The sequence below is a fragment of the Ptychodera flava genome, chromosome 6 (assembly GCF_041260155.1).
Source record: "Ptychodera flava strain L36383 chromosome 6, AS_Pfla_20210202, whole genome shotgun sequence".
NCBI lineage: Eukaryota > Metazoa > Hemichordata > Enteropneusta > Ptychoderidae > Ptychodera > Ptychodera flava.
The window spans coordinates 8,308,395-8,335,371 of NC_091933.1; the positions used below are offsets into that span (position 1 = coordinate 8,308,395).

A 26,977-nucleotide genomic window follows, 5' to 3' on the forward strand; every position below is an offset into this window, starting at 1 on the left:
TTCAAGGGGAGTAACGATAGCTGCAATTTATGACAATGCAACTTCTTAGTTTTATTTTTTGTTCCGAGTCTGTAATACCAACCATGGTGCCTTGTACTCTCTGAAACTTTTCACTCCCATTCCTCTGTAGATGGCCACCATGATGTTGAAATGGTTGCGCCTCGGGGACAGATATTTGGACTCTCAAACTTTTACAATTTTCAGAGATACCACTTGTGGAGGTTCATTTTATAGCTCTTGGTATAAACACGTCTTTCACTTTCGAGGCGCATATTACCTTAAAGCATACCTAGTGTTAAGCTTATTGAAATACCCTGTGTATATATAGGTAAAAAGTTAATTTTCAGGAAAGTCATGTATCGGCAATATTACACAACACTTTATACATATTTATGCTATGTTAAAAACTGAAGCTTGGACAAAATGTCTACAATATACATAGTGAAAATGAAAAAAATATGAAATGGATAAAGGCCGTTACCCTTGGATATTAGGGTTTACCCACGAATGAGAAAAACAGACTTTCAGTAGGCATAACATGGGTTCATTAAATTTTGCCGTGATGGCTGGTGACAGTTTAATTACCCCCAAAGTGGTTTGGTTTATTACTGTTATTTCTTTGTGTTTATGATTGACATCAATCTATGTACAACAGTTGGATCTTCATATTTTCAAATTTCTCAAAAGTGTTAGGTGCCCTATAGCTGAATGTTACCATATTTCAAATTACTCATAGAAACAAGTGTGTAACTTAAAAATAAAAGTAGATGAGATTATATTTGTAAATTAAATCGACATTACTTAACCATCCAATTATCCCAAATTAGATCCAATCGTGTTTTAGCTGTAAAAGTTTATTTTCAGTGTTACAGAGATATTTTATCTCAGACAAAGGTTAATGAACCTAGCGGTCATCGACACCAGTAAAATGGTTAATTACAACAACAAGATCTCAATTATAAGTCGATATGCATCAAACCATATTTTTAGACAAACACACAATAATGCGAATTCCGTTTTACGAGGGTGTTTACGGAAGTCAGGACGAAAACAAGAACATGTGTCACAGTGACGTTTGAATATTTAATAATTGTGACACTGACGTTTATGATTGGATGTATCATTTTATCTTTAATTCATGTCGATCGTATGATCCAGGCCACGCCTTAAAGATAACGTTTAAAATCCCATTCTAAAACAATACAAGTAAGATTAGATTGGAATAGAGAGAGAGTTGCTCTGAGAGATTGGAACATTGAGAGGGGAACACAGCGAACCCAAGACATTTAGACTATGGGAGAAGCGTATCTTGGGCGATGGCAACTGTCAAGCTTGTCTACAGGGAAATAAAGTCTATGTAGTACCAACGAACTCTAAACGTCTCGTGTAGTCAATACACTGAAGATCCCAGGTTACCTCTCAGCAGCCAAGGCGAGTTCAACATATAAACTCCCTTTGAAAGAACGATTAGTAAAAGGGTGAACGGAAAGTTACTGTGAAGAAAAAACGTATAGTAACATGGTGGAAGAATCCTACGGGTACAGAGCAAACTGCACGAAGACGGAGAACTGGTAACCAACAACGATGACGACAAGAAGACTGAATACGACGAAATGATCTTTGGAATTCGACTGGCTGAGTAACATTGTAATATGAACCAATGCGAAATATCTATGAAGAATCCGACTGCTGAAACATCAACTGAACAGATCAACATACACCGAAGAACGAAGAACAATAAGCAAGCCGCGAAAATCACCGACCTCTTCAGTGAGCGGCCCGTGAGTATCGTAATGAAGTTTGAAGCATCACGGACTCTGCGAACTCTAGTTACCAATGAACATTCAATTTGGTTCTTATTACGATGTTTAAATATTTTGTTTAATTATTTTACGGTGATATGGTATTTTGACGTCGACGTCAATGTTCTTATTTGGTGAAATACGGTATAGATTTATGACATGTAAGGTAAGAACTATAATTATAGGCATTCAGTTAATTGTAATGGATTAATTAGAATTCGATGAAGAATTGTCTTTCTTCTGGTTATATTTCGCAAAATCTTACATCCAATCAAGAAAGAGTTGACTGTTCACTTCAGACTCCTTTTGATCATACAGCTAGCGACTGAGCAGATCAACTGAGAAATTCATATTTTAATTCATCACGGTATGGATTTACATGGCTAATTGAGAGTGTGCATTGCAGCCGGCGCAGTGTAACTCACAACGCATGATGTACTCCTACCAGTTGAATTAATTAGATACATTTTTGTACAAGCCGACTGGTGTCATATGGTATTACGAACAGAAATTAACCTCCGTTTCATGTTAACTACTGCTATCATTTAGCAATGATATTACTTATTTGTTTGTGAAATTATTCTAAGATTTGAATCGCACTTTAGTAATTGATACACTGCCTGTGTAAACAATACTTGAAAAATAGAAAAATGTCTTGTTTTATTTTTGTATATGTAGAAGACGAGTTTTCAAGAGTTTTTAAGAGTTTTACGAGAATTTTATATAGTCACGATGAGTAAAGGTGACTTTTGCGTACGAAGTTTTGGGTTAACTTCATAACGTAGAGATGATTTTAAATAAGTTATTGTGACCATGCATTTGTAGGAGTATTGGTATAACGAAACTGAGATATTTTTCGATTTGAGATTATTTATACACAAAGTGAATGCATATTACGATGCTGTGATTCAAGTAGCCTATCTTTTTACAAAACTAAGCTCACAAAATTGTTTTGTGATGTGAATAACAATGCGGGACGCATTGCTTGAAAGACGGAGAGTGTTACAGAGATATTTTATCTCAGACAAAGGTTAATGAACCTAGCGGTCATCGACACCAGTAAAATGGTTAATTAAAACAACAAGATCTCAATTATAAGTCGATATGCATACAAACCATATTTTTAGACAAACACACAATAACGCTAATTACTTTTACGAGGGTATTTATGGAAGTCAGGACGAAACAAGAACATGTGTCACAGTGACGTTTGAATATTAATTGTGACACTGACGTTTATGATTGGATGTATCATTCTATCTTTAATTCATGTCTATCGTATGATCCAAGCCACGCCTTAAAGATAACGTTTAAAATCCCATTCTAAAACAATACAAGTAAGATTAGATTGGAATAGAGAGAGAGTTGCTCGAGGAGATTGGAACATTGAGAGAGGAACACAGCGGACCCAAGACATTTAGACAATGGGAGAAGCGTATCTTGGGCGATGGCAACTGTCAAGCTTGTCTACAGGGAAATAAAGTCTATGTAGTACCAACGAACTCTAAACGTCTCGTGTAGTCAATACACTGAAGATCCCCAGGTTACCTCTCAGCAGCCAAGGCGAGTTCAACATATAAACTCCCATTGAAAGAACGATTAGTAAAAGGGTGAACGGAAAGTTACTTTGAAGAAAAAACGTATAGTAACATCAGTGACTGTGGATTATTTTAGTTCTTTGAAACCGTGCTTTAAAAGTTGCTAGCGTCTAAGATTATTGCATATTTGAAATTTTTCTACCTTTGTTTTCCCTGTTTCCTTTTCGATGACATATCAGGAAACTTTATAAAGGAAACCATCAGTACCAGTAGCATTAACAAGTTACATCACGCACTTACCAAAATCAACAGAAGACAAGAAAAATTAGCTCTTTTTGCTTGATGCCAATTATATCTCCTAAGAAGCTCTGAAGAGCAAGTTTTATGACTTGTTGCCAAATCTGATGTACATGGTGTCTGAGAAAACCTTTTCTTTCATCGTTGAAACCATAAAAACAAAGCTATGACAAAAAACTGCCTTTAGTAAACTATCATTTTTATCATGGAAAAACGTATTTTATTTGAAAACCTGTCACAGGGAGAAAAGCAGTTTCCCTTGCAGGTCCATCAATGACAATGAAAAATATTTTGTCATTTTTCCCTTCTTAAAATATGTCACTTTATCAATATGTTAAGAAGTATAATGTATCTTGCTTTCTCATACTTAGTTCTCATTGAGAAAGGAGTCAAGGTAAAGGATCGGGATTTTGTCTTGCTATTATAGACATTGCAGATTTCACGATGACTGCAAAAAAGTCTTTCAATTTGCAAACATCCATATATATATATATATATATATATATATATATATATATATATATATATATATATATATATATATATTACAGATTTCACTATGACTTCAACATAGTCTTTCAATGTGCAAACATCCATATATATATATATATATATATATATATATATATATATATATATATATATATATATAATATATATATATATATATATATATATATATTAAAGTTATGCGGCCAAAGAGCATGCCAGAAACTGCAACTGAATGACTGGCATGATATATTTTATGCAATTATGAGTTTGTTTTTTAATTAAAAGATATACTGAAGCCCCTATCGAGCATTTCATAAATATGGTGACCCTCCATCCCCAAAATCAAAAACAGATGTACCTCAGGGCTGGCCAAAGAAACCACGGTCGTAAAAAAAGAGGTCCATGAAAAAACTGACCTGTCCCTTATCAATAATGGTTACAACAGGAGAGTCAATTAGCAAATGCTAACTAGCACCTAATATTGTTTACAAAATGGTTTAACAACTCAGGTGTGGCATTATTGGAGGTTTATGAAATAAACAATGTACATATTGCAGATAGGGTTCAAAAATGGAACAAGCGACAAAAAGCTAAAGGTTTTGCATGACTTGTAATCAACTTCTAACTAGGTACTTTAGACAAAGGGCATTAAGTAATCCAAGTGAACAAAAGAAAGGGAGAGGGAGGGCAAAAGACAGTAAAGATACAGTATGAATTGATGTGGAACAACGTGACAGGAAATGTATGAAACTGAGCTCAGATAATTCAAGCATTTAACAACGGTTCTTCGTTCAACAGTCATCATTCGAGTTACTAAGTCTATAAACTATTAAAAATCAATGTCATAGTGTACTGTAGCAGTTCTTCTGTTTCCACTCAGGCTTCCTTATCCCTTTTGTGTGTCATCACTGACATCATCTTACATACCAAAAAAGACATGCGAAAAATATTTTCCCAAAAGCTTTCGCAACCAGCCTTTAACGATAAAGAGCCAGTCACATTACTAGGCCCGCATTCCCTTTCATCTTTCCTTGATCAATCGCCAGAATGCAAAAGCAGCAAGACTCTAATAACCAGATCCCTTTCCAGGGGCCTTTCACTTCATCTGGAAATGGATCCATGATCTGAACAAGATTGATAGAGTTGACACATAAATCACAGGGAACTCTGGTTCCTTGTTTGCTTGTTTGTTTATGCATGTTAGTTTCTTGTTACGTTTGGTTATTTCCGTATACAATAACCAATAAAGAGTTGTATTTGTGTTCATATTTATTAATAAAACATGTTTTTTGTTTAGCTTGTTCACAAATATAGTCCTTAAATGATACTTTAAAAGTTTCTAAAACAATCCCACATATGAACTAAAGCATACCCTGTCTTCGCCATGAGGAGTAAGCACTAAAGTGTGTAAACCACTCTAATCAAATACATTTATGTCAATTACCAACGTCTTTATATACACTAGAAAGTCTTGTATTGGAAAAAATTATTCAGAGTTTTGTCATAGACTCCCATGTAGAGTGGATCAACATTTTCGGCCTAATACGAAAATCAAATTTCTTTCACACAAATGCACTTGTAACCACCCTATGCTAACAAGTACATTTATGTCAAATTTCCAACATCTATATATGCACAAGTATGGCATGCTTTATATTGGAAAGAAATTGTTCATAATTTGCTCATAGACTACCATGTATAGTGGAATCAACGTTATCAATGAAATCCAAAAATCAAATTTTTTTGTACACCCGCAAGCAATTTTTTTACCTGCCACTTCAAGCAAAGTACATTTACATGAATTATCAAACACATATAAATGTAGAAATATAGCTTGTTTTTAATGGGAAAAATGTCAATAGTTTGCCCGATAGACTCCCATGTATTATGATTTGATATTTTTGGATGAAGCAATATATCAGCCACATTTTTCCTTTCTTTGAGGGGGACTTCAAAATTATAGCAAGTAACACATTGTGCATTTGCTAGGGGGCATTGAAAAAATCTGCAATCTATTCTCAGAATCTCTTTTTATATGAAAAACTGCTAAGTGCATAAATTTTCTTGCAGGTGCTGTGAAAGAAAGAAAGAGACATGTGGACATGCAACGATCAGTTATGATAGACATAAGCAACAAGAAAACCATTAACACTTGTACTAAATTTTATTCTACAGTAGCAAATGTAAGATATATGAAAATTCTAAGAATATATTGGCATGAATTTAGTACGATCTAATATATTTACAGTATCAAACTACACAGGACTGTTATAATTCACGAATTCTTTTAAACAGATATGGACTACGATTGCACAAAGTAATATTCTATTTTGGATACACACTGCTGCCATGCACAACTACACTGAGGGTAATCTAAAAGACTTTTACCTAACAACTCAAGGTCAAATTTCCTTCTGTATGTCATCTCAAACCTGTTGAACTGTATTTCTCCATCAAGAACTCAGTTGAACAATAGTACACAACACTATGAAGTGCATTATACCCCATCTGAAAAGTTCATCATCTATCTCTATGTAGAGCAATGTTATTTTTATAGCTGATGAGGCATTGAGATGCTTATGAAAAAACCTCACAAAACAGTGCGGAAATATTGGCATTGCTTATGTGTATTTGTCTGTAATACTGGAAAGGAATTTTCATTTGACATATTCTTTTGAATGTCTTTCCTGTATAGAGGTTGTGTCAGTATAGCTGAGATTATAAAATGGAAATAATTTTAATCAGACACATTAAATTTGGATAATAAGATACATATATACATTTCATATATTCATATTATGATGATATTGAGGAATTTTCACAAGGGCCAGAAGGTGCTGATAGTCATAACAGATGTGTAATGTTTAATATTTATAATTGTGAATGTCATTGATAAAAATATATTGCTATCATTTTTGCATACTCACATGTTGACCTGCTCAATTATAAGAGGTAGACATTTTTAAATTATGAAGTAACAAAATAATTGCAATCATACCAGTCCATAATCCAATAACACTAGGTCAACAACAAAGAAAAACAGAGTTACTTGGAGGCCTAGGCATTGCTGTTATACCAACAGTTGGCACCCTTCCTATTGTTTATGATTGAAAAGATTGCAAAGGCAATACTGTGACCATACATTACTTTGTAATGCTACAACTATAGCTGACCAAATTTCCGGGGATCTTTGCTACAACAGCACAAATTTGGCATAAATTCTGAAAACCATTCAGGAATCCAGAGCAATTGGATACTTATGTAAGTATACAATCATTACAGAAATATCAAATTATTATCCATGATGTTCATCACTATAAATTTATTCAAACATAAACAATTTTTACACAACTGTTATGACAAACAGCAGCTTCTGGCCCTGTGGAATTTTGCAAAGTAATATGTTTACATTATAATGTGTTTGACTCTGGTGTTAAGTTATTGGACACTATTGGCAACTAATGAATTTTGGTAGCTTATTATCTCTGAGTTTTCTTAAAAAAGAGTTCTCACTTAAATTGAGTTGATGTAGCTACAGCAAAGTTATATAAAAACTGGGTTTGCTATCTTCCTGGTAAAATGTCAACTGACAGCAGTAAATGAGCTACTGGCATAAATGAATTCTCTTGTTTGCATAATCACATGCGATCTATCTGTCTCTGCATGCTGCTCTGCTGCTGCCTCCAATATTCTGACTGGAGCTCTTTCAAATTATTCTCCAGCATGTTAACTTCATCATACTTTTGAGCCTCCCTAGCTTGCTGGATATAGCTGCGTATGATGTCCATTTGTTGAAGCATTGGATCAGAGGCTGAGGCAGCAGCAGCAGCACCACCACTTGGCATCTGGGCAGGACCCCATCCTTCGGCTCCAACACTTTCCCTGACTACTGGCCTCTGCTCCAATGAATCATCCTCCCTGTCTCTGCTCCACGAAGACATGTGGGAAAATTGAAATCTCTCCTGTCGTCGCCGTTCTTGTTCCTTCCGTTCCTGTTCCCGCCTCTTTTCTTCCAGGGCAGCTTCCCTCTGTTGTTCAAGTCTCCTAGCAATAGCAGCTTCACGCTTTTTCTTCAGTTGCTCATACTGTTCCCTTGTTGGTAGTTGGGGTAGCTGAACCATGGTATCCTGAAGATAGACAGTGGTTGACTGTCTAATCATGCGTTGCAGTTTCTGTGCAGTCTGACTGGGCACAGTATCTCCAGACAACCCGTGCAAAGCAATCTTCTTACTAGGGAAAAATGAGCAGGAAACAGAACACGTAATTATCTGTCCAAACAAATTTCATGATATTGGCAAGCATTTATATATGCAGATTTAGATCAACAATACATAAGTGTTATGGTAGGATGTTCCTCTGAGCTAAATTCTGCTCAAACTTTCCTTTAGGGAACTTTAAACCATTCTCTTTCAAAATCAAGATTAACCCCTCAGGCCTGACTTCTTGTAACTCATGGGAGCTATCCCTATATATAGGGCTAGGGGTTTAGGCCTGAAAGGGTTGACTCTCAGAGGACACCATGTAAAGTTTAATATAAGAGCACGAATTACTGGGACTGTATTTGGCAGAAGTACTTTCATTTTCATAGAAAAAAAAACAGAGGAAACTTTATTTACTCCTAAGTTTGAAAATTAGTTCACACAAGCAGTATAGCAAAATAGAATTGTAAAAAATACCGTCAATGATGCTGTACCTTCTCTAATGTGTGGCCAGGTCAGGTAATTGGTTGTTGGCATGCAGTTGTTGGTAAATACAGTAGTTGATGATGTAGGGCATGAGGTGGGATATGGACCCAAAGAACCCAAAAGATGATTAAATACATCAATCAAAAAAATTCTAAACTACAGTATAAACTGCCTAAAGATAGTTCAATGTGGAAAAAAGTTAAACAATTCAGAAATAAGAATTAACAGTCCAAAATAGTAATGACGCACTTCCTTACTGACCTGAGTGCATGTGAAATACACAACCTGGCATCTGTAAATTAAATGTATACCAAGTGATCATTTCCAGTCACTTTTAACTGTTTTTAATGGATTTTCCAAAGAGTCCTGTGGAAATGAAAAACGCCTATCTGGTCTTGTGTTTGTATAACCTCATGGCTAATAATTGTCATAGTATTGAAAAAAAATTGAAAGTGAAGAAATTACTGTTTTAATAGGCATATTTTCCTTGAAATACATGACCGTGTAAAGAATATATGCTAAAAGTGTTTAAGAGTAAATTTCTTTTCAAAAAATAATTTAATTTGTGACCAAAGGATTTTTATTCTTTGAGTTTACAAATTCAAACATTGCAATTTGTTCAATCATCTTGTGCAGTGCAAAATTTATAAAATGACTGAAAAAACAAAAAAATTGGCAGAATTACAGTCTTTGTGATGTAAAATTATGGGTTGACATCACGATAACTGTTAATCTGTTTGAAGTACTAATATACTATAATTTAAAAAAGAAAAATTCATGCAGAAACGGTAAAATATATTGTCAGCAATGTAGTGTTAATTTTGACTTTACATCAAAATATGCCTTTGCTGGATACCAAATATATAGGGCGAAATATCAGCCATGTTCAGCAAAACCCAAACAACAGCATTGATCCTTTTCTAATTTGATTTGATTTGCTTATGTTATCCTTGTATGACAGTCAGTACAATATGGAACTTGAACACAACACAGTAAATAAGTATGCTGTAAATGAAATGGTGTGGCTGCATCCACATGCAGCAATAGGAGTGCCTTTGTCTCTCACCCCTCATTTCCAACCTGTCCCATCCCTGAAAAAATAGTTTGGTCTTATATTTATAATGTTAATAATTTCTGTATTTGTTAAAATGTGCGTATCTCAAAACTTTTGATCATAAACATTTTCATTGTTTTTTATAGCTGACCAATCAGTTCACCTGTTTATTTTGAATATTTGCACATTTTCCTCAGTATTTGACATTTTCTGAATACCTTCTTATTCAGTTTGTCATTTTCTAAAAGTTTAAATGCTCCATTGTGTGGTCAAGCTTTCCACAAGCATCAAATGTGGTACTTCATATAGGAGGGTCTGCCTCTAGAGGGCGGGCATCATGAACACTCCTGTGTTTGTTGGTTAATTCCTCCACGTAAACTTCTGATTGTACTGTAAACATTGAACATGGCCGACGTCCAATTTTCCTGTCTAAAACTTTCACTCATTTTCGTTCATATGACTCTGAAACTCCAGGAAACGATTGGGAAGAAAGGGTTATCTTGAAATATTGAGGTACTCGCCGATATTTTGCAAAATTAAATGAGAAAAATGCAAGGAAAATGCCGACAGGCTTACACAATGACAGTTTTCAGACTCGGAGGCATTGATCATCTGCAGATTATGCAACAGGCCCAGATCACGTGAGGCCATGAGGGGATATCCACGCAACTCAGTACCAAACACTAGCGCTCACAGAGTGAGCAAACACAAAGTGAGTACCCCTAACGTCAGCTCAGTAGTCTGTAATAGATTGTAGTCAACTAAGAAACCTTGGAGAAAGGCTTAACACTGTGGCTATGCCGCTAAGTCCCTTTTGATTTTTGTCATAGCTTAAAATCGTTCTCCCACACCTCAACCTGAGCCATGAACACCCCACCAGTTTATGATATGACCCATCACAATGGCATGACGTCAACGGATCTTGACAGACGGAAGTCTTGACAGACGGAAGTTCTTGACAGCAGCATATTGGTTTTCAACTCTAATACCTTCTCTGTCTATAAATAGACACGAGAAGGTAAAAAATTGAGTCTGTGGTAAATAACTCTTGTGAGCACTCTTTTGTGTACAAAGATTTAGCTTTGATAGAGTTTAATACTTGTGCTACACATTAACTTTACTGCTTGGTATGTGGCAACTTACTGTTTACAGAGAAATAATGGTGCTTTCACCAGTATGTCTTCATTGAAGGTAGACAGACATTCTCATTCGCAGTTTAAAACACCTTTCTGTTCTACTGCTTGTAAGGGCTAACTTTGAAGTTCTTGAGGTAAATAAAATTGCCATCATCTTAGTTATATGAAAATTAAAGATTGTATTTTACACCACAGAGTCAACAAAGGATGGTGGCCATGTTGAATTTCACTTGTAGGTAAATGCTAGGTTATTTGTTTCTATAGTACCAAAATTTTCATGGTGACCCCAAATTTGCATTCTGATTTTGAAAGAGAATGGCTCTAAGTTTCATTTTGGGAAGTTGGAGCAAAAGTTTGAGTCTTTAACCTGTAAATCTAGGATCTGTCATAATATTGCTGATTCAGAATTCTGATTTAACAGAAAACCTTTTCCTTCACTAGGCCAATGTGTTGATTACAGACCATGCATGTAACTGAAAACTTTTTCATTCACTAGGCCAATATGCTGATTACAGTTATGCATGTAACTGAAAACTTTTTCATTCACTAGGCTAATATCCTGATTACAGACCATGCATGCAAACATGACATCTTCAAACTGAACATGGCTTTGAAAACTGACAAAATTCATTTTTATATCATTGTACATCATGGCCTTAGTTCTACATTTATTTTCTAAATACTTAACGGCAAAGTAGTGATCCAGTTAACTTACAAGACCATCATAGGATATGTTTATTTGTTCTTGTATGCTACACAAATCAAAAGTTTTCCACCACCATCTCTCGTTGCTTGAGGAACAATACACCAATTGACAGAGCATTCACGAAGATGAGTTTTTTGACCACAAACAAACAAACATGTCAATTCAAAACATTGTACATGTTAACATGTTTACATTGTACATGTTTACATGTTTACATACCTTATCAAATCAATTACTTCATATTTCTTCAAAAGCTTCAATCTGACATCTATTGCACGTTCTAAATCATGAGTAGTCTCACCAGCACTGTAAGAATGCAAAGGTCATTTAAAAATTAAATGAATACTGGGATGGAATGATTAATGAGATGGCTGAAAGTTAACCTTACATTTTATGAATGTAGATGTATATATGTGTACTGTATATGAAGCAAACATGAGATGCAATTTGAGTCACACTTTTTCTGTTGAGTGAATTCCCTTTGCAGACACTCCTAAAGGAGCTTACTTTTTAAATATTTCTGCCGGATTCTGAATTCTATGCAAACACTGCTTTGCTCCAGAAAATGGATTTGGTAGGCATAACGACAATGTGGAGTCTTGATAAAAGTGTAGTTAGGTGTTATTACAACGAAGTTTGGTTGATATCGCTTCTAATTAGAGTGATGTGTCTGTGTTTTGCAAGTTGCACAACAAAGAGTCAAAATGCAGACACAAGTTTGACTTTCAGGGAGTGTCTTACACGTATATTTTGTATCCAAAAATTTTATTTAACACGATAGTGAATCTCACAGTGCACTGTACCATTTGGAAACATATGATACACCTTCTTTTTCATGTATTTTGAGTGGTGAAGTCGGAATTTTGTAGCTCATTTATGGCTATGCTACATATAATTCACAACCGAGATACTAAAACTTGTCAACAGGAAACGTGTTGTACAGTGGTTCTGCTACAATGCACTGTCGACCAGCAATGCAATCTTCACTGACTTCACAACATGAAAACAAGGAGCGTGAACAATGAAACTGTGATGTCAGTTGCATTACATACAAATTTTCAATGCATTAGTTTGTTTGCTTTTGGTAAAACTGTGCATGTAGCTGATATGTGCAATGCCAAAAACCTGAAAGCAGACAAAATTTTGACAATAATTATATATGATATTTCAGAGTGTCATAAGTTTTGTTCGCTCAGCTGATTTATGTATATGAACATACAAACGCGTACTCCTAGCTGTTAGTTCTGGTTACAGTGAAAATGTGATTCATATTTTAACATGTTAAAATGCAGGTTCATACCAGTACTCTCTAAACAATAGGAGAATGGCAATACAGGCATAGCATGTATGATATTATTCAGTATATACATAATTATATCATACCAGTATTTTGGTTGGTGGCGCAAATACAGCAATCTGATTGGTTGAGACGCGAAAAGAATCATGGTATATTGCTGATATACCACCGCTGGCATACATGCGAGCTCCCAGCTTGAGCAAAAATCAGTTTTTGTCGTTCCTTGCCAGAATTTCAATATACTGTTATGATATAATAGCAATAAATCACACCCAGCAATGGCATACCACTTGATTTTGACCAGTTCATGACATATACACTGTATGCACTCGCTATCATTCGTGCATATATGTCATGAACTGGTCAAAATCTCGTGGTATACCATCACTGGGAGTGCTTTTTTGCTTAAACAAAACATATCAGCCTCTGTATTGTATAGTATGTATGAACACTGTGTTAAATGCTTTGATGATTACATTCATAGCATGAGCATATGTGTGACACTTTTATTTGGTTATTTGATGGTAATTTGAACAAAAAGACATCAAAACTTTGCAGTTCTGTTTAAAAAAGTTAAATAAAACAAAATAAAAGATACTTGTTTAATAACCATAATACATTACTTACTTAAGAGATTCTGCCATTTCGACAAAGACTGGGCATGCATCTTCTACAACATCAATGGCAGTACGTAATTTCTAATAGAAGAAGACAATTGCAAGTTGGACACAGTTGATCACACGTTCCCAGTTGTTAATGTAAGTACCAGCAGTAATTAAACAGCTGCCCTGTTTCTTGTATCAGTGTAATAAAACAAATATGATACTTGTAAAAAGTACCGACAAGGACAGTGTGCTCATATTTGGTTTGAATTGGTCAATCAAGAAATATTTAAACAAGAAAAACAAGAATGACAAAAGTAAATAAGGTCTGAAACTTTAGGTACTGGAGGTCAACTTTAGGAACAGGCTTAGCAGAGGAATGTTTCAACACAGTCCTTCATGGTTTCAGCAGGTCTGCCAATATGTATCAGTTCATGAACAATGACAGTAAATGACTCAAGGTCAGTGGAGTAGCCTGTTTCAGTCACTGCCACCACTTCTACATATAATAGGTACACTGCATACAAATAGGTTAAAGGTCATATACAAATAGGTTAAGGGTCATAAACCTCTGACTCAGATGTGTAGGCTGTTTCAGTAAATACCACCACTCTTGCACATTTGAAGGATTTCCACTTTTTCTTACCTCATTTGCATATTTTTGACACTGACATGTTCATTTGAACAACGTCACATCTCATGCCCTGGTTCTACCAGGACACCAAATACTAAGATGGGAGGTGCAGCGGTTTTGGAGCTTTTGCATCGGACGGACATACATCCGCACATACATACAGACATACAGACGCCACCGACTCACCATATAAGCTCTTTTCGGTATTTATACACATACCAAATATGAACTAAAAATTATTTCATTTTGTCACATTTTTATTGCTTTATGTATTCATGTCTACTCAATACTAGTACATTTTGGTTTGCATATATAGCAATTCCACATGTTTAGCTTGATTTTCAGTCTCAAATTTGGTATGCTCATATGTGTTGGGACCGACATGTACTGTACTGAAATGAACATCATAGAAATATCTTTGAAGAGTTGGTGTTGTGGTATGACATTTTAAGATAAACACTGGAATCTGAGTTTTAAAAAAATCTTACCTCATATAATTGCACAAGGATTGGAACTACAGTTTTTTCTTTGATCAAGGCAGCTTTCCTTATCAGAATCTTTTCACACTCTCTGCATATGCGGAATTCTGGCTCCTCACCATTGGAGCCTCCACTTGCTTGACGTCTGTGAGTTTTCTTGGACACTGGAGAACCATCTGGGTTATTTGGATTGGTAAGCTTTCCTGTAAATTTTAGTAAACTAAATCAGCATGGATCACATATCCTATTTACTATATTATTATACGCACTACATGTTTCTCGATCAAGTATATCACTTTTCCAAGAAATGAATATGTTACAGAAAAATCACAATAAGGACAACATATTTAATGTTAATGAAAACAAGTGTTCCCTCTAAAGTTATGAAAAAGCAAACAACTTGTGTATTGGTGCTTGAAGGGCTATGAAGGCAGCCACTTTGTGTGGCCATGGGAGAATGGATCAATTATCTATTTTGGATTCATTTGAAAAAGAGTTTTGGCTGTTGAACCAGCAATAAGGAAAGAAAAAAAAACATTTATTATAAATACCATTTCAATATCGTTCTTCAACTTCACAGTTTTTCAAAGAAGAAACTTGTAAACTTCCATTAGTTAGGTGCCGGATTCACTGGAGACACACACTTTACATGTATAGCCAATACAGTGTACCTCAAAAATCTGATCAAATTCAGTAGATTCAGTTTTAACATACATGTATGGCTTAATATAGACATTAATTTAATTTGCAAAGAGCTAATCATAAGAATGTCATGCACTTCCAGTGCAAGTAAACCTACGGATGATCAATATATCTTAGAGGTCCTGTTAAAATTGGTGCATTCTGTATTGATATCTGGCCTAATTACAGAAATTCATGAAATATGCAAATAAGCAATTTATCAGTGTGGCATACTTCTGGAAATTAAGTATAACTAGACCTAGGTATGACCAAGATACCTTGGAGATCTGATGAAATTCAATGAATTGAATTTAAATGCATGGCCTAACATACAATAATTCATTAAATATGTAAATGAGTTTATGATCAATAAGCCACATCCACAAAACTTTTTGTATACCAAGACCATAGAACCATTTGAGTGCTTGCACAGTTACATCATATTTAGCTCAGTAATTCTTGAGACAGAGCCAATTGTACACATGCATTCATTATGCAAATAATTATGCAGGCCACACCCACAAAAATCTTATTCAGATCTGGATCTTCCCATGATTATGCTACATATGGGATTGCATGACATTCTTAATAATGCTTTTAAGTTATACATCTAAATGGAAAGTTCTGATGGATAGAATGGCGCACACACTCACAAGAGTTATAGCATAGACAGTAGAGGGGGGAAGACTTTTCCCCCCTCTACTGTCTATGGTTATAGTCACATTGGACACCATGTCAAACCAGATATGAACTGAATATGCTCACGTGTTTTACGACAGGTTCATTAATAGTAGTGCGCTTCACAGAACAATAAGATATATATTATCACTATAAGGAGCAAGCTTTTTTTCAACATTGCACAGTAATCTCAGATTTTAATCACTAATTACAAAACTTTATTTAATATGCAAATGAGCTGTTAATTAACTCGACACTGCTCAATGCTTCATGGGACAATTAGATATCCATCAGATCAACATTTGTAGCACGTTTCATTTAATTTAATGCTGTAATTGTAGAGTAATGTCACTAATTACAAAGTCATTAAATATGCAAGTAATCCCAAAATTAACTTGACACTATTCAATGATTCATAGCACAATTGAATATTTATCAAATCAACATCTGTATTACGTTTAACAAAATTTGATGCCGTAATTTCAGAGTTATATACCTAATTACAAAGTTTATCAAATATGCAAATGAACCCTTAATTAACTTTACACTACTAAATGCTTTACAACACAGTTAGATATCTGTCAGATCAGTATATGCAGCAGTTTTCATCACATTTGATGCAGTTATTTCGGAGTTATATGACTAATTATAAAACTTCATGAAATATGCAAATGAGCTAATTATTACCTTGACACTGTTCAATGCTTCTCAGTACAATTGGATATTTATCAGATCAACATCTGTAGCAAGTTTCATCAAATTTAACGCTGTAATTTTGGAGTAATATCACTAATTACAAAGTTCATTAAATATGCAAATAAACCCTTAATTAACTTCACACAAGTAAATGCTCTTCACCACAATTAGATATCTGTCGGATCAGTATCTGCAGCAGATTTCATCACATTTGGTGCAGTTTTTTTGGAGTTATATCACTAATTACAAAACTTCATAAAATATGCAAATGACCTATTTGTTAATTTGACACTGCCAAATGCTTCTCAGTACAATAAGATATTTATCAAATCAATATCTGCACCCAATTTCAAAGACTTGGGTGCCGTAATTTCAGAGTTATATACCTAATTACAAATTTCATTAAATATGCAAATGAACCCTTAATTAATTTCACACTACTTAATGCTTTACACTACAGTTAGATATCAGTCGGAGCAGTATCTGCAGCAGATTTCATCACATTTGGTCAAGTTATATCGGAGTTATATGACTAATTACAAACCTTCATAAAATATGCAAATGAGCTATTTATTAACTTGACACTGCCCATTGCTTCAAAGTATAATTAGATATATATCAGATCAATATTTGTTGCAAGTATCATCAAGTTTGGTACAGGAATTTCAGAGTTATCTCACTAATAACAAAAGTTCATTAAATATGCAAATGAGAAGGTAATTGACATGACACTCACAGTACCATCATAATGTTCTGAGATTGTCATCTGTGAAAAGTTTCATGAAATTTTGTGCAGTATTTCTTGATATATGTCTACTCTGTCATTACCGTCTCCATAGGGAAACCATTGTACGGAAAAAAACGATATTGCATAACTTCATTAATATGCAAGCCACACTAACCAAAATCTAATCAGTTCTTGCAAGTAGCATATGGTACCTGTGTACCAAATCTGACTTGAATCCGTTCAGGCGTTTTTGAGTTATCGTGTAAACAGACAGACAGACACACACACACACACACACACACACACTAACACACACACACACACACACAGGACAGACAGACAGACATCGCTATGACAATAGCCCACGTGTTTACACACGTGAGCTAAAAATGTCTTTCAAGAATTACCTAGATCAATTAGAAATCTAGTTGGTTTTGTGTGAATTTGATACAAATGTGTACCTAGATATGTATGATAGTTACATCCTGAGCTGAAAAACAAGTCGACAATGAATGCTTTATTTAGGAAAGTTCAATGTGAGTCTGTCACCATGTTGTCACATAGGTTTATTGTTTTTCAACTGCATTTGACCATGGCAACATGAGTTACGCAAATTGCATTGTTGTTTATTTTCAAATAGGTATGTAATCACTGATTTTTTTTAGCAGAAAAAATGTCATGATGATTGAAAAGCCCTGATTACTTGTAATAGTACTAATACCCATTAGTAGTCACCTAAGTGCACTGAAGATTGAAATTTCTAATTTCTGTAATCATCAAGTTCAAAACTGGGTCAAGTATTTCCTGCACACTGAAACACATTCTTGCAATTTTGAACATCAGTCTGAGCAGGGATGGTTACAAATGCACTTGAAATTTGATTGCACAAAATTGCTCAGATATGAACATTACGAAAAGATGATCAATTCACAACTATCACTTTTGTGTGATTGACACATCTGATTGTAACGAGGTTGGACATTGTCCTGGTAGGAATAGCAAAATGCTTAGAAATGGTTTATTTAAAACTAGAGGATGGCCTGTTTGTGTTTTCAGATTAACCCCAGTGGAGGTGGTTAAAATGTTTTCTAGAATACTGAATAGCCATATAACAAATGCAACAGTCATGAAAACTTGAGGATACTGTTGTATTTAAAATAGCATTTTAATTAAACTGCTACTACTATACCATGCTTTGCAAAAGTTAATCATGGGCAGTGTCTAACGAAATGTTGCCACATTTGTGTCAACTGAAGCAAATATCTGGGAAAAAATTGAGGACATTTTAGGTGTCTAGTCTATTAATCGTTCAGCCGTGTACTGTGACCGACATTAAATGATGCAGAGTTGTAACAAATACTGACAAACAGGAAACAGGCCACTGACTTGTTTCCTGCAGCAGTATCCAGTCTGTTCACCAGAAGCTGATTAGAAAACTATTTGAACTTACTTGCAACAGAATAGGGAAGGAACTCTGAGCACCTTTGGCACAAAATGGTACCACATAATCTGCAGTGATGCTTTCTCCTTGAAAGAGAGAATTTGTCTCCACATGTAAGGCAGTTCCTCACATCTTCATCGGGGGCCCATGGAACGATGCTCTTTTCAAAGGCTGATGGCAATAGAGAGTGACAGAAATTAGTCTCTGTGATTCTGCGAGAGCAACATATTTCTTCCGAACATTTCTAAAACAAAGTAACATTATTTGTTGTTATTATCTGACAGTCACTGTTACTGTTGCAATGGTATACTTTGGTCCAGCAGAATAGGTTTATAGTTAGAAAACCTGAATCTCTGTGACTTATAATGCCCTTCCATAATTCAATTGGTGATTGTTTTTTACCATACATTTCAGAAAAATCAAACTCGATTTTTTCACATACCTTTTCTCTTTGTTGGATCAAAACCATGGCTCTCATAGTTCAGTAACTTTTCAAGACGTATCAATAGTTTGTTTGTCTCTACCACAAACCAATCTATCCTGGTGTCTCGAACTCCCTTGAAGAAATCGGTGTGATTTGTAGTGGCCCCTGAAAACAAAAACATTTTTGTGCTCTACGAGTCAAAGGAATGTAAGCTCAACATATGCAAATGAAGTCTATAATTTGGAATGTTGCAAAAGAATGTGCCTGGAACTTCATATCACAGTAAACTATGCTCACTCTGCTTAATATACACACAATGGGTAATATCTATATTGGTACAGTTTATGCTGGAGAAGTTTTTACCACATCAGTCATCATACATCAATACTTTTAAGTGAAGCACATAGGCAACTTAAACATATATGCAGAGAGATTGAAAAAATGCATACAATCACAAAATGGATGTAGCTTGGGTCAGGTCAATGTAAAAGTTTTAGACTACATTGTGCAAGTAAATATAAAGGAAATTACAACAATCACGGGTTTGTTGATTCTACCCTCTGCTCATTTTCCAAACCTTATAAAAGTTTATGGTACTGCACAACTAGTTCATACAAAAATACCAGAAAATCATATACAGTTTGATACAGTTTGCAGACTAATTTGGTATTTTGTTTTGTAAATGAGTTATTTTATTCCATCATTTATTAAGGTCAACCTACATGTAAGTTTTAGTATTTAAGCAATAGACCACACAGAGCCAGGGTATACAACAAAATTTTGACCAGTTCACAACATACATGCATGAACGGTGAGTGTGTATATTTGGATTGAAGTGGTCAAAACTGAGTAGGTGTGTCCCCCTGACACTGATATTTTTGCATCTTACTGATTTCATTGAGTCATCTAGGGACTATTTTCCAGTGTGTTAATCATGCAGTTTTTCTAGATTCTCAAAATTATTTTAGGCACAAAACAATTTTCCAGTGTTATCTTATCAACAGAGACAAGTGAATTTCAAAATTGGAAAAATTTCTATTAAAAGCTGCAGCTTAACTTTAGAAACTTTTTTACATCTCTTTGTTGACGCAAAGAAATCACAATGCATCTTCTGCATACATGTATGTATATGCCACAGAAGAAATCAAATTTCTTAAGTTCAACAGTGGCCTCAAAATCAGGAATGCTTTTACTTTAGAGTGTAGCTTTTATCTGGAATCAACAACATCAATATCTTGTAACATGCTTGAAACTGTGAAAGACAAAATAAACCTTTAAAATGTGCATATCAGGACATTTCAGTAGGTGTATTTGATTGTGAAATCTTCTGCCCCTTTTAACGCTTGTTAAATTACAAATGCTGAATTGAAGTTGTTTGAACTTGAAAAAGAGGAGTTATACAAATATTCAATATTGGGGGTGGGTTTGGGAATCCCTTCATGTAATAAAAGACTTTGTTACAGTTATGCTCAACGGAAAGTAGACGATGAGATTAAATGATACCTTACTCAATTACTAATTTACATCAGACACTTTATTTCTAAAACTACACTAGTACCTCACAATATTGCTTGCGAGCGGCAAGTTCTCAAAGACAAGAATAACAAATACCAGACCTAAATGATTCCTTAACATAACAGTCGCTTGCCTGCTTCTCTGCCGACATGAGTGCCTTATCTCTTTCCACTGGTTATTGCCGTAATCTTATACCACGATACTAATTACACAGCGACAGAAAGACAACTGTAAGTTGGCTGAAGCATGAAGTAACATATGTGCCTCTCAAAGAGATATATAAAAGGCAAATAATGAAACATCTTCATCATTCATGAATCAAACGTTTTGTCTGAAAAGCTCTTGCAAAGATATCTTGAGACAGACAATAATTATATGGTTTCTCTGGTTTGGCGAGTAAATCTTGTAGAGGATTATACAAATCTGTAATTGACCCTCATCAATTTTGAGCCATTGAATAACAGATAGACAAAGTCTCATTTGATTGGATATAATAAACACAAAACGTTAAACATCCCCATCAAATGTACTTGGAAGAGTATGCATGAGAATAGTTGCACCACTGTTTGACTGCTAGAAGAGATACACAGAACAGTGGACACATAGACAGTATTTCACATTAATCATCAGTAGCTTAGGTAATTGTAAAGTTGGCGATATGGTACATAGCTAGAGACCCCATGCGTGATAACATTGCCAAATTAAGTCAGTTTTATCCAAATGTTTTTGTCCACACTTATCTTCACTCTAGCACAAATTACAGAGTGGCAGTTGATTGTAACATTTTCACCACCATGGTTTGGCAAAATACCCATTGTTATCAATCGTAAGTGTGGACCTGTTTTACAAAGAATTAGGGGGGTTAGGTCGAGGCATTTTCATACAAAGAATTAGGGGTAATCTGTTTTAAGGCATTTTAGTGTCAAAGAAAATGAAAATTGGCAAAAGCAGAAGTCATGATTTTAAAGATTGAAAAATCCAATCTACTTGACACTTACTGAGCAGTGTCTAAACAATGTCGGCCGGTCTACCCCGGCGATGACGTTCTTTTCAGCAAGAACTACAGTTGTCTTTCTGTCGCTGTGTAATTAGTATCGTGGTATAAGATTACGGCAATAAACCAGTGGAAAGAGATAAGGCACTCATGTCGGCAGAGAAGCAGGCAAGCGACTGTTATGTTAAGGAATCATTTAGGTCTGGTATTTGTTATTCTTGTCTTTGAGAACTTGCCGCTCGCAAGCAATATTGTGAGGTACTAGTGTAGTTTTAGAAATAAAGTATCTGATGTAAATTAGTAATTGAGTAAGGTATCATTTAATCTCATCATCTACTTTCCGTTGAGCATAACTGTAATAGGTCATGATATGCCTGGCACTTAATTGTCAAGAACAATGGTGGATATCAAATATCTTGTGTGGACTGTGTGTTCAAGGTGACTATTCCAGCATGCTTTAGGGTGTAAGGAAAAGAAACCGTAGCAGAACCACAACAAAAAGAAATAATACGAGTAAAAATGTCAATCAATTTGAAAAACTGGAGAAATGTAAAAGAACAGGAAAGTATGAGAAATGAAAACTGGCATTATGAAAATGTGGCTCACAAATGAAAAGTAACTGTTCATGCATATTTTTTTCAGCCTTGCAATGTTTTCATTTTCTCACCATCTGTAGCTGGGTTTCTTTCTAAAGGTAACTTCTTGGAATTTCTTTTTGCCCAAAACCTGGCACACCCCCCCCCCATATCGAATGGTCCATGCCTTAGTTTTGAATATTGCCATAAGACAGTGGGTCCCTACCAAATTCTTGAGGTTCCCAAAGTCGATCATCAAACCCTCCAGCATCGACATGCAATGAGGAAAAAGGTTCAGCAACTTCGTCCTCTGGGCTGACTGCAACTGAGCTTCCATGGCTTGAGTCTGTTCCTTCTATCTTTTTTAAGATCTTCTTTTTAGCTTTGCCAAATAGTCCCTTCAGTTGTCTAACCATGTCTTTGTCTCCCAACTCAGCACTGTGAACTTCATCAAAGTGGGTTTGGAGCTGGTATACTGAGCTCAAGTCTTTCATACACATAGGGCAGATAAAGCCCTCTTTTATTTCATCCACGGTTCCGACATCTTGTTCATCAAACTTTTAAAGAAGTGTAGTGTTCTATTTCGGCCAGTCTTCCTTGGTCGGTTGATTTGAGCATGGAGCTAGAAACGGGTAGCTGTTCTCTAGCCAATAACAAATACTAATCTGTTGACGTGAATCAACGCGGCAGGTCCGCTGTGAACAGAGTGAAGTACAGTTGCAGATTCCTGAAACACATTCGATTGGACATTGTTATTATGTTGGGCTTCCAACACTGTTCCACGGCGCGGCAGGGCAGCTGTCAAATTCACATGCTGATAATATCACCCAGAGTGTACTGTGGCATGGCAATAATACATTACCTAATAACAACACCTGAACTGCCGCTTTTTTCTGTTATTTGCACACTATGATTTCTTCATCGACTTTTATGACCAGCTACAGTGAAATGTAAAGTAGTCTATAAAATGTGCACACAATCTGGGCGTAAACTCTCCATGTCAAAGTTGACGACTTCACCGACCGTCGAGTCGCCCATCGCTATAAACATACAGTAATAAGTTCAGAAAAGACTGTGTATTTTGCTCTTTTCTCTTGTTGATGAAACAGAATCGTAGGGCCAACGGAAGACTTTCAATATAAGCCGAGCTGAGCCGAGACAAGGTCAAATGTTCCGAATAAGTTATAAACACAATCATCACGCCATTGCCTTCGCCATCTTGATTCTTCAAATTCTTGACTCCCTAGCTCAGTGCAACAATTACAAGTTACGGGTTCCCGTGTAGTGCCGTTTTCATCCCCAGACGATCTTATCCCTGCACACGCGCAGAACAACTCAAGTGGCTTCTCGGCGCAGCGCGATCTCGACTCCGCGGATGACAGAAAAAGACATCCTATGACAGAAAAAGGACCGGTAGTGATCTCATGTTAATGTAACGAAATCTGTGCGAGGTCCAAGGAAAGTATCGCACAATTCAGGTACCATCAAAGCGCCCCCTCCCGGGAAAATACGTTAACATGAGACCACTACCAAAGGACCGGTCTCTCGAACTTTCCATGGTTGACCACAGGGGACTCGTGCTTGTTATTTATTTGTGTATAATAATCGCAATCATACCAATCCATAATCCAATAACACTAGGCCCAAATTTGTAAGACAATAGTTGCAAACATAGACACAAAACAGCACAGAACAGACAGCAAATAGACGGTACAAACAAAGTCAAATTCATGGAAGAAAGATATATGGACCTCTGGCATGTTTGTTTGTTTGTTTGTTTGTTTGTGTGTATGTGTTTGTGTTTGTTTATTTGTTATTTTTAATAAAATAACAGCGCAAAGCTGTTTTGTTAATATTTGTCAATAAAATGCAGTTTATTTATGTTTGTTAGTTTGTTTATATATTTGTTTGTTTGTTTGTTTGTTTGTTTGTTGATACGTATTTCTGATGGTTAGGGTTAGGGTTAGGCTTAAGTTATGGTTAGGGTTAGGGTTAGGCTTAAGTTAGGGTTAGGGTTAGGGTTAGGCTTAAGTTAGGGTTAGGGTTAGACTTATTCACTCCCTCTATATATAGAGGGAGTGAATAAGTCTAACCCTAACCCTAACCCTAACCCTAACTTAAACCTAACCCTAACCCTAACCATCGGAAATACGTATCAACAAACAAACAAACAAACAAATATATAAACAAACAAACAAACAAACAAACAAACAAATAAATAAACTGCTCTTTATTGACAAATATTAACAAAACAGCTTTTCGCTGTTATTTTATTAAAAATAACAAATAAACAAACAAACACATACACACAAACAAACATACACAAATAAACAACAAGCACGAGTCCCCTGTGGGTTGACCGTTCCGATTCACATGTCAGAAATGTGTTTTGACAACGGGCTATATCCGATCTAAGGCCGCGTTCAAAAAAATTGGTGGGGGGGCTGGAGGAATCGCGATTGAAATCTTATTTTTTTTTTCAGATCCCCCCTCAATACCCTAAAAAAATTTCAAGCCCCCCCCCCCCATTACCATATAGCCGCATATTTATTAGGAATGCACCTAGAAAAATAAACATGTAATGTGTCATTCTGCACGCAGATATTCAACACTACCTCTTATCAGCAAGTTGTAGAGCCATATACCTAGGGCAAGTTCTTAAATTGATTCTTTTTTAAATGCATCAGTGGACTTTTTGGATTTCAGACTAAGCCGACTTGAGTCTATCCAACTCTGGCCAGTATGGCGCAAGCTGAAAAGCACACAAAATGCATCATGAGAGAGTATGAAAACTGTGTATTCCTAGCTACGTTGAACCAAATTGTGGGAAAATGAGCACAGTTACCTACCGATTTTTTTTTTCCAAAAGTACAACTTAGATGCCACTTATGTTTTACAAAATTGACAATACTAGAAGGTTAAAATATTCCATGAAATTAATGTTTTAATCTCAGAAATTTTGTGTGTAATAATGGCAAATTTGATAAAAAATAAATGATTCCATTTAGTCACACATTTTTTCATTTAAATTAGTCTTTACTGTTCAAAGTTTTACTTTTGTGTTATTGGTACAATGTGAAAATTCAATTCACTGCTTGAACTTGAAATGAATGGTTTTATATATTGATTTTAAGTGATTTTAGAAAAACTGACTTCCCATCATACATTTGTATGAGATCAAGTATTGTAACCCTATCTTTTTTCTCTAAAATTTGATTGTTCTCATATGCCAGAATTGAAAAATCCATAGTAACTGTTAGTCCCCTAGTCTTCTATTTGTTGCCCTCTGGCTGGATCTTGTGTACAAGTAGCGATGTATGTTTCACTGTCAGTTGACTGTCCTATGACCGAAACTCTTCTTAACCTATATCAGAGTCAGAGCTACATATATCACTGTCACTGCCAGTATGTAGTAGCAGGGCAGTAGTTGTACCAACTTTTTATTTTGACAATATTTTTGTTCAGTTTATACAATTGCGTTCTTGTTCTACTCCCTACAACATGTTGAGCTGTCCAATATTGAGCTTGCCAACACAGCCTACGTGTACCGTGCATTTGCATCATTCAATTATCACCAATATTTAGACAAACAGGCTTTGTTGACAAACTGAATATTGTGTTTTTCAGCATGCTGTAGAGTGACACCAAGAAACTGTGTTTGATACATTGCATAGAAATATTGAAATATTATCAACAGTTGCAGCTCCTGCCCCATTACAAGGCCAACTTGTTTTACGAAAATTTCATGGCATTCATACATTTTTAGAGTTTTTCGAGATTAAAGACATAAAATGTGACAAAACGGTTCTAGATTTTGTTTAATTATTACGAACATTAGAACCATTGGACGACTTCAAAATGTTGGGAGTCAAAATATTTTCAGGTCCCCCCATAGGCAGAGCAAAACTTTCAAGTCCCCGCCTCTCGACTACTTATCCCAGAACTTTTCGAATCCCCCCTGAATTTCTTCAGCCCCCTCACCATTTTTTTTGAATGAAGCTATGATGAGATGCCTAAAAATAAACAAAAATAAACATTTACCACACGAAAGTAAAGTCATGACATATGACATAGGGAACCAGGATAAAAAAAACAAAAACAAATACCACATTGAAAACAAATAACAACCAACCAAATAAAAACAAATAACAACAAATCAAAACAAACGAATAAGTAATAAATAATAAATAAATAACCGACAAATTGCCAAATAGATAAATAAATAGATGTATAAATAAATGAATAGAAGAGAAAACGATTAATTGAGTAAGAATGGAAATACTTGACTGAAAAACACATGCAACTTATTCAAAATACTACGTCAGTGTCACTATCCATTATGGGAGTATATTGGGTAGTAAAATTGACGTCGCATTTAATAAGTTGCCTGAGTTGTTCACTGAAATATTTCCATTCGTATTCAATTTATCGTTTGCTTTTATATTTATTTACTTATATTTCTTAATTATTTGTTTGTTTTGTTTGATTGGTTGGTTGTTTATTCGTTTGTTTGTTTGTTTCAGT

General features: G+C 35.3%; 1 protein-coding gene across 1 annotated transcript; it reads right to left on the minus strand.

Moving 5' to 3' along the window:
- Positions 1–6,274: 6,274 nt before the first annotated feature.
- On the minus strand, positions 6,275–23,694 carry LOC139134725 (rabenosyn-5-like). Its single transcript, XM_070701697.1, has 7 exons — positions 22,680–23,694; positions 19,388–19,534; positions 18,955–19,116; positions 14,732–14,925; positions 13,635–13,705; positions 11,930–12,016; positions 6,275–8,359 (listed from the first exon to the last, which is right to left on the minus strand). Exons 1-7 carry the CDS (start codon positions 22,951–22,953, stop codon positions 7,768–7,770), a joined length of 1,527 nt encoding a protein of 508 aa, XP_070557798.1. The 5' UTR covers positions 22,954–23,694; the 3' UTR covers positions 6,275–7,767.
- Positions 23,695–26,977: the final 3,283 nt, after the last annotated feature.